We start from the raw sequence: 9,319 nt of genomic DNA on the forward strand, positions 1-9,319 counted from the left end.
TTAGGGAGCTCTCCAGCTCCGAGCCTCCATCAGAAGGCCTCAGCCTGATCCCAGGGGGCTCAGATGGAATAGAGAACATGATCCCAAGCCCTGCAGACCCCATCACCCTAGCCTCAGGTCCTGGGTCCGACTCTTGTTAGCCGGGGGGCCTTGGGAGAGCCGTCTCATCTGGGCCCAAGTGGGCATTGTACCTGTGCTGCCTGGGTGAGCAGGGGCATCGTGGGGACAACGCAACACCTATTTACAGAGCGCTTGGTGTCCCCGTTTTACAGATTAAGTAGGTGAGGCAGGGAAGAGAGTCAGATCGCATAGTTAATAAATTTCTGAAGGGAGGTTTGGACTCAGGTCTTCCTGACTCTTAAGTCCAGCGCACTCTCCTCGGGGCCACACTGCCCCTTGCGCTCACAGCGACTTAGTGTAAGCCAAGTGCTTTGTAGCCCTCTTGATGTGAGTCAGGTATTAACTCCTAATTAGGAGTAATAACCATCCAAGTGGAGGCTATGGTTTATGCCAGGGGCCGTGCAAAGCACTGGCTTTGGAGTGAGAGGACCTGGGTTCCAATCCACCCCCATCCATTCACTGCCTTGGGCACCGCGCCAGGAGATTAGGATGCAGTGACAAAAAGCACCCTGCCCCCACCTGCCATGACTGTACGTCCTAGCTGGGGAACACAGCACAGGCCCAGAAGTAAACACGAAATCATTGTTGACGGGGATAGGGTTAGTGCAGGCAAGCGTGGCCCAGCGTGTGGCCGGCATCTCCCTCAGTAGCCAGTTAGCCAAAAAGCCCCCTGAAGGACGGGCTTCTGGAAGCCTTGGGTAAAGGCAGGGCAAAGGCCCAGAGCCAAGCCAAGTGAAGACGTGGCTCCAGGTGAAAGGTTCTGCCGGGCCCTGAACTCCTGCCTACAGTGCAGGGGCAGAGCCCCGAGGCCTGGTGCGGGAGTGTCCAGCCAAGGCCAGTGTCCAGGAGGCCTTATTTCTGTCTCTGTGTGCTCCTAGGAGGCTCTAACAGGGAGACTGTGCATGTGTCACGATGGGGCCAGGGCCACCCCTATGGAGGCAAAGAGGATTCCCGGTAGCCACCTCCCCTTCAAACTGCCCCGGTGACATTTCTTGCCCTCATCCCTACTGCCCTCAGTGTGGAACTCTAGCTCAAGATAATCCCAGCTCCGAGATGTCCAGTAATCTTTCCCATAAACCCAGTACTAGAGCTCCTGTCTGGCCTTTTGGCCTAAGGCCTGCCCTCAGATCGCCCTAACCTGGTGGGAGGCACCTGCAAAGAGGAGCCCCAGTCCCCAGTGACCCTGGGTTGCACCAGCAGCTTCTGGGAATATTCTCTTTCTGGGGTGGAAGTGAATGAATGAGGGAATGAAAAGACATTTATTAAGTGCTTACTATGTGCTAAGTGCTGTACTCACCACTGGAAATGCAAAATCAAGACAGAGCCTGCCCTCAAGGAGCTTATATTCTAAGAGGCAGCAGCAACTGCAGTCTCTAATGGGGGTGTGGTAGCCAGAGAAGGAAGCTTTGGTCAGGGAAGTCTCAGGGATGGAGAGTGGAGCCAGAGGGCCCTCCCGGACACCCCCTGTTCTTGGAGCAGAAAATGCCGGCATGGAAGAGCATGCCTGGGCCTTGAGCCAGCTGGCTGTGAGGAGGTCTCCCCCGCAATGGGAACAAGCCAGTCAGAGAGCTCCAGAACTCCCCCAGGGCGTGGTCTTTGGGAAGCAAACTGGGAAATGGGCCTGGGGGAGGCATCATGGTCACATCTGGGGCTGCTTAGGAGCACTGTCACCCCCACCTCTCACCCGCCACCAACCCTGAGGGCAACTGTCAGACCCCAAGTCCAGAGAAGCATCACCAGCCTCACCTACCAGAGCACCACCCATCTTCATGAAGAAAATGGGTGGAGGGCTGCATCCTTGATGACAGGCCCCTCAACCAGCACCGAGTGTGAAGGAGGGACAGACTGGGCCTTGTCTTCAGCCCACTCCAGGGCCTGAGCCTCAGTGAGGCCCGAGGAAGGCTGCCTTGTGGCCTTGTGGGGGTCACCTGTGTCATCACTGTTCCACTTCACTGACCTCCCATCGTCTCTCAGTGTGTGATGGGCTCCTGTTCCCCCACTTCGGTGACATTCTATTTTGTTGTTTCTGGTCACCTCGGCGTGCATGAATCCTCTCCCTGTGCCTTCGGGAAAACCAGTTTTAGGCAAGCTGGCCTAAAAAACATCACTGGGGGACAAACTCCAGTGGTCCTAGGACATACATCCCAACATCCAGGGAATTGCAAAGAGGCCTCCCTCCGAAAGAGTCTGAAGTAGTCTGGGAGAAAGCACTCACTGATGTTAACAGGATCTGGGGGTCCCCTCCCAAGCTCACACGAAGTGCTCTAGAGAAGCGAAGCAGGCCTCTGGGCCAGGCCAGCCACCCCTGTGCCATGGCAGACCGCGTCTAGCAGTCCTTGCAAGGTCACCCTACCTGAGCCCTCCCTCCATCTAAGTAGACCAGTGGGACTAAGGGCCCTCTGAACTGGGTGGCCAAGCTCTCGACCGTCAGGGCACAATCGCCTCTTTGCAGGTGCGGTCAGCCCTTTGGCTGCCTGCTTCAGGGGTGGTGCAGGAGGGCCAGGAAGAGGCCAGTTTCAGGAGTGTCCCCACTGCCTGTGTCCTGGCAGAGCTGCAGGTCAGTACAGACCCTGAGGCCCAGCTCCAGTGCAAGCCTTCCACCTGGCCTAACCCAGATGGATGGGAATGTCCCTGGCAGGAGTCCAGAGGGGGCCTCAGCAGGACTCGGTAGATGCCTCAGTCAGCCACCAACAGCTACAGAACCCTGCCTGTCCCTGAAAGGCTCCCACGCCTGCTAGCCCTTATCTACCCACATCAGGAAGTGTGAACCCAGGGCAAAGAGCAAGCAGCAAATTGCTTAGGATTGGCCCTCACAAACTGGTTGAACTGCTCCGTGTCCTGGATCGTGTTCCCAGACTACAGGCCTGAATTCCAATCCCTGCCTGTTTCCTCATGCCTTATGTGAAACCAGCTCCCCCCTCCCCAGCCTGACCCAGGTCTGTACCCTTCATTCCTTCCCTGGCCAGCTTGCCTCGCTTGGATGCCTGGCCTTTGCCCTATGACCTGTGACCCCTGCCCATGTCCCCAGGTCAGCCAACACCAGCTGAGATCTTTGACTTGGAGGAGGGTCCCTCAAGTAACCCGTTCCTGGACACATCTAAAATGGCTTTTTTCCTGTCAAAAGAGACTTCCCCGTCTTGTATCGTGGGGAAGAAACAAGTCATGTGAGCTCCCTTTTCTGAGCTCACCCTCTTCCCGCTCTGATGTTCCAGACTCCCAGGGGCCGAGTGACTTGCTTGGGACCCTTGCAGGAGTATTTGCAACACCCCCATTTATTGACCAGATTATGGGTCCTTCTCATTGCTCATCTGCATCTGCTCCCACAGCGGAGCTGCTCCCCAGGCCTCCCATCTCACCCCCTTCCAGACCTTCCTCCAACCCTCCGCTCCCTGCCACTTCTCTCATTACGTCCTCCTTGTGCCCCTCATTGCCCTCTCTCAGGTGACGAGGCATGCAGTGGCCTCTCTGTGAGCTGGACTTTTCAGAAATTCTCACATATTCAAGTTGGAACTTCTTTTTTTCCATTTGGAATGACAGAAATCTATCTCAGATGCCTTGGAAGTCTTGGAATCTAACCACTTGCCTAATGGGCATCCCCTGTGTCCCGTCCAGTTCCTACTTAAGGCCTCCTGAGGCAGGCCATCCCATTATTGAAAAGTTCTTCCTTCTTCTGAGTCACAATCACCGCTCATGTTTCCCCCCACTCTACCCCAACTGTGTAGAATAAATAGACTTTCCCCTTGGGGGAAAGGAACTTTTGTGGCCCTTGCCTCCCCACGTTCCAGCCATGCCAGCCTGCTGCCTGGCATGATTGCCTACCTCCTGCTTCCCCAGGGCCTTGGCCCCTACCTTGAAAGGCCTCCTCTTCTCTTTCCCACCCCTCCTTCCAGGCCCTTGCCCCATTTTCATCACCTCAGTCAGAAAATCCACCTCTGCAGCATTTAGAGCTGGGAGGGGTCTTAGATAGTTTGGGAGGCCGGGAGAGTGAGGAAGCATCTTGTGACCCCAGGCACTGGCAGCCAAGCCAGGGACCAGCTGTGCCCCAGCCACCATGGCCAGCATGGTCAGTGACCTCCTTGGTGTCTCTTCCCAGCAGTGGAGTCTCTGGGGACGTAAGGAAAAGTAAGAGAGAATTCCTGTTCTCAAGAAAAGCACAGTCTAGTAGGGAAGAAAACATGCGCAAAAATATGTACAGAAAAGCTAGATGCAAGAAAATTGGGACTCTAGGGAGGGGGCAGAGCCAGGATGGTGGAGAAAGGTGGGGACTGCCTGAGCTCTCCCAAATTCCCCTCCAAAGAGCTATAAACAATGCCTCCAGGGTATGGACCTGTGGTTACTTTCTTTGCAGAATTCCAAATTGCTTTCCAGAATGGCTGGACCGCCTCTCAAGTCTAACAGGAGTTGGTGGTGTTTCTGTCTTCCCCAGCCCTCAGCATTGGCCATTGAGACCGCTAGGAGCAGTGGATAGAATACTGGGCCTGGAGTCAGGAGACCTGAGTTCAAATCCAGCCTCAGACGCTGAGTGACCTAGCTCAGTGACTAGCCGAGTGAGCCTGGACAAGTCATGTGATCTCTGTTTGCCCCAGTTTCCCTGTCAGTAAAATGGAGATAATGACAGCACCTCTCTCCCAGGGCTGTCGTGAGATTCAGACGAGATGCTGATTGTAAGGTGCTTAGCATGTGCCTGGCACTTGGTAGGTGCTATGTGAACGTCAGCTTTTCCCTTGGTTGTTCTTTGTCTGATCATACACTGGGGTGCCTGACTTTCCACAGCCTCGCCAGCATGGCTCGTTCCCGTCTTCGTCATCGGCGCCTGCTTGCAGGGTTGTCTTGATCTGCCTTCTCTCAGGATTCGTGGCCCAGAGGGTTCTTTCGGGCACGTTTCTTCTGTTGAGAGTTCGTGTCCTTTGAACGCGTACCTGCTGGGGACCAGCTCTTGGTCCTTTGTACATTTCTGTTTGTGTATGTCTGCATATGTCTCTCCATCTCGCATACCTAACTGAGAAATGTATTCCAGAGATCTTTTCCCCAGCTGCCTGATTCCCATCCCTGGTTTCGTGGAGGGCACCTTAGGAAGGCTTACGGGGTAAAGGGTGCAGCCCCTGAGCCCTTCTCTCTTGCAGACTTGCCCACGGCACCCCCATTCACCCAGGCTCGTACCCTGAGTGTCCCCACGTCCTCACTCTCTCCTCCTTCCCTGTCTCCTCCCTCCATATTCAGTCTTTGCTCAATCAAGGGGGTAGCCTTTACCCTCCCCTGAGCCCGTGCAGGCCTTCATCCCCTCGCCTGGACTATTGTGACAGTCTGCGGATGGGTCTGCCCCACTCAGCTGCAGAGGGAGCTTCCACAGTTCTGATGGAGTCCCTGACTTACACGTACATTCAGTAAACTCCAGTGGCTGCCTGTCACTGTCATAATCTGATCCCCCTTCACCTTCCTAGTCTTCTTTACCTCACCCTCCGCCATATGTTCTGGCATCCAGCAGCACTGCTCTCCGGGTTGTCCTTGAACAAGACCTACCGTGTCTTGACTGCCCACCTTTGCTCTGGCTGCTCCCTCTGCCTGGAGCACCCTCCCTCCTCATCCCTGCCTTCTGGCTTCCTTCAAGTCACAGCTAAAATCCCATCTTTTACGGGAAGGCTTACCTGGTCCCCCTTAATGGTAGTACCTTCCCTCAGATAGCACCTTCAATTTACCTTGCATTGATCTTATCTGGACAAGGCTGTCTGTCCCTCCCCCCAATTCGATGGTTGAGTTCCTTGGGGCAAGGACTGTCTTTGCCTTTTTTTTTTTTTAATATTCGTGGCACTTAAGTACTTAATAAATGTTGTCTGACTTAGCAACTTGGGTAGAAGATGGCGCTTGAAGGGACCCAGAGATTCCAAGAGATGAGGCATGGTGAGAAAAACATGGAGGGGTGAGATTGAGCATCGTGTGGGGGAAGGCAGGGAGGTCAGTTGGGCTGAGAGGTCGAATGTAAGGTCTGGAAAGGTGGCTTGGAGCCCCCTTGTGAAGAGCCAGAAGTGACTGCAGGTTCTTGAGTAAGACAGTGGCATCCTTAGCCCTCTGCTTGAGGACTACCTGTTGGTGGAGGCTGGTTAGAAAGGAGAGAGATTCAAAGCCAGGAGGCCAATTGGTGGGTTATGGCAGGAGTCCAAGCGAGGCATGATGAGAGCCAGAGCTGGGGAGCAGGGCCAGGGATGTGGCAGGAGGAGATGGACTGAGCTGAGGCTGGCTCTGAAGGTGGGCACTGTCTTAGGTCAGAGGACAAAAGCCAGGGGTGGGGGAAGTAGTAAAGAAGGCAGCAGGGCTTCCCAACTGATAGAATTTGGGGCGGGGGGACAAGGCAGAGAATAATTAAGGGAACTTTGTGAATGTGAACGCGTGGTACTGATGCTAGATCTGGCCCTGAAACTGGAGGAAACTGAGTCACACTGACCTGCCTCAGGTCACACAATAAGTATCAGGCAGGATTTGAACTTGGGTCTTCATTATCATTGAACTGAGGAAGTTATAAGGAAGGAGCCAGTTTGGGAAAAGCCTAGGAATAAATTCCTAAAGTACTGGACCTGTTGATTTGGGGGTGCTGTGGGAGCTTCCAGGTAGAGCCCCCTCTCCCGCAGGAGGTGGGTTGCCCCAGGTTGGATGGAGGTTAAGAAATTGATTTAGACACATAGAGGTGCCCATAGAGGAGATGACTAAAGACGTGGAAGGAGGTGAGGTCCCCAGGGAGGCGGTGGATGGGCAGAGGGGCCACATTCTAGGGAAGAACGTCTAGACTGGAGGCTAGGGTGTGAGCTGCTCAGTTAGCCCAAAGGACACGTCCTTGAAGGCTAAAAGGCAGAACTGGCTCTTTGATGTGGAAGATAAGGCCTCCCCTGGTGGCGTTCCTGAGAAGGACGTGGAAGGGTCCAGGATCGGAGAAGAGTGACACTGGAAGAAAACCTGAGCTCCCAGGCCCCCACGGGGGTCCTAGAACCCTAGACCCTAGCCCCATGGTGGGAAAGTCAAAAGACCTAGGTCTGAGTACCTGCTATTCCACTCCCTGCTCTTCAGTTTTCTCGTCTGTAAAATAGCCAAGCTAATGCTTCTGCCCCTCCCGAGGTTATTGGGATGAAGCCCCCTGTGGCTTTGACCTCAGTTCTGGTATTCGGGGGTCTTTGGGCACAGCTTGCCTGTTTCCTCCTTTGTGTCTCCTTCTGAGGTCCTTATCACTCCAGATCAGCATCCCCAGGAAATGATGTATCTCTAAAGAGCAGGAATGTGGCCACCCGCCCGCCGTCTGCACATGGAGCCCTGGAGTGGAAGGTGCCCTGGGCCGAGCTTGGGTCCCACATGCCCCTCCCATGACTGGGTGACAACTCTGGTAGTCCTTCAGTCCTGGGAAGAAAGTGACTGAACCAGAGGACGCTGAGGATGCTGGCCTCCTTCTGTGTCTCTTTATGTGGGGGGCTTCAACCCTCCTTATCTGGCTGTGGAGCAGATTGGACTGATGAACCCTGAGGTCCCACTGGGCTCCCACCTTCTGGAGGAAGACCCAGCCTCAGGCGGACGATTGACCCTCAGGGGAGCACTGATTCCTATCTTCCCTTCACAAGGTCAAGACACCTGGCTAGATCATCTGGGAAGATCCCCAGTGTGGATGCACCTGATAGAGCCAGAGTGTCCTGATGAAAGGAATTGACCCTCCCTCAGTGGGTGGGCCCACCCAGCAGACTGGAATCCACTCCCCCAGCTTCCCTGGGGGATCTGACCTTGGGCTGCGGCCCTTCTGTCCTTCACAGGCCAGATGGGACCGACCTCTTGGGCCTCCTGAGGTTTCTGGGCGTTTTCAGACTGTTTTTCTGAGAGGGGAAGAGTAAAACCGGGTGCTTTAGCCAGGAGAGACATTCTGCTGTCAACCAACCAATAAGCAATTGAAAATCCATACTGACAAAGAGTTTATTGATGAGTTAATTGCTAGTGGCTGCCCAGAGTGACCAGGGCTTTAGGTTTGGGTGTCCAAGTATCAGTCAGTCAGTTAGCATTGATTAAGGCCTCCTGTGTGCCAGGCACTGTGCTAAGAGGCTCTGGGGCTGCCAAGAAAGGCAGAAGATGGTCCCTGCCCTCAGGGAGCTCATGGTCACACAGACTATGTGGAAGCCACAGGAAGGGTGAAGAGGGAGGGGCCGGGAGAGGCTCCGCGGCAGCACCCCGCCGGGCTGGCGAGGGTCCGAGGCCACCCTGGTCTAAGGGACTCTGCTTCTCTGGGCTTTGGGGCTGAAATGTTTCCTCTCTTCCCCTGCAGCCTTCAGCTCGGACCCCTACCAGCATGAAGGCCCGCACGTCCTTTCGGCCGATGAGCCCGGCCAGGCCCTGGAGTCGGCCCAAGGCCAAGCAGAGAGACAGCCCAGCAGGTAGGAGCTCCCAGCCCTCTAGGCCCCCTTTATGGTCAGTACTCTCTGGGCCTCAGTTTCCACCTTTGTCAAGTGAGAAGACTGGGCTTGAGTGCCGAGTTTCCCTCCAGTTCTCAATCCGTGCTCCCCGAAGTCCTCTGGCAGCCACCCCACCCCGCGTCTCTCTGTTGTCCCTTGCCTTAGAGGCTGCGTGTAGAAGGAAGCGTCCACAGGCAGGGACACCCTTGGCTAGTCCAGGGGAGGGGAGGGGAGTCCAGGCCACCAGCCTCAGGGGGAACTAGCTGAAGCTGCTTCCCTGACGTGTGTGTGCATGTGTATGTATGTGTGCGTGTGTGGGTGAGTGGGTGAGTGGTGTGTGCATGTACGTGTGTGCATGTGTATGTGTGTGTGTGTGTACTTCCCACTGACCCTTCCTAGGCCGGGTACACCATGGGCTGTCACCCTGAGGCCGGAGGCTTCTGAGCAGCCAGAGGGGGACGCCTACCACACTCCCACCGTGTGAGCTTTAAGAAAAAAAAGCATTTGTACCACTCTGCCAGGCCCGGGTACCAGTGAGGCACTGCCCACCTGAGCACATGATTGGCATCTCCTGAGAGGGCCACGTCCACACTCTCTTCCAGTTGAAGGTTCGTGGTGTGTCCCCTTAATTCCCATAAAAATTCACGTTTGCTGTTGTTCAGTTGTTTCAGACTCTGTGGCCCCATTTAGAGTTTTTTTGGCAAAGATACTGGAGTGGTTTACCATTTCCTTCTCCAGCTCATTCAACAGATGAGGAAACTGAGGCAAACAGGGTGAAGTGACTT

The 9,319-nt window shown here is 55.0% G+C and overlaps 1 protein-coding gene across 4 annotated transcripts in view; it reads left to right on the plus strand.

The window, feature by feature from the left end:
• The window catches only part of ARMC9 (armadillo repeat containing 9), a 143,820-nt gene that overhangs the window by 124,947 nt on the left and 9,554 nt on the right, over window positions 1-9,319 (plus strand). For all 4 annotated transcript variants that reach the window (XM_020972160.2, XM_078154653.1, XM_020972158.2 and 1 more), the window contains one exon: window positions 8,408-8,516. In XM_020972160.2, the coding sequence (XP_020827819.1) occupies window positions 8,408-8,516 (109 nt within the window). The remainder of the gene's footprint in view (window positions 1-8,407; window positions 8,517-9,319) is intronic.

The sequence above is a fragment of the Phascolarctos cinereus genome, unplaced genomic scaffold (genome assembly GCF_003287225.1).
Source record: "Phascolarctos cinereus isolate Bilbo 61053 unplaced genomic scaffold, phaCin_HiC Scaffold_5;HRSCAF=322, whole genome shotgun sequence".
Taxonomy (NCBI): Eukaryota; Metazoa; Chordata; class Mammalia; order Diprotodontia; family Phascolarctidae; genus Phascolarctos; species Phascolarctos cinereus.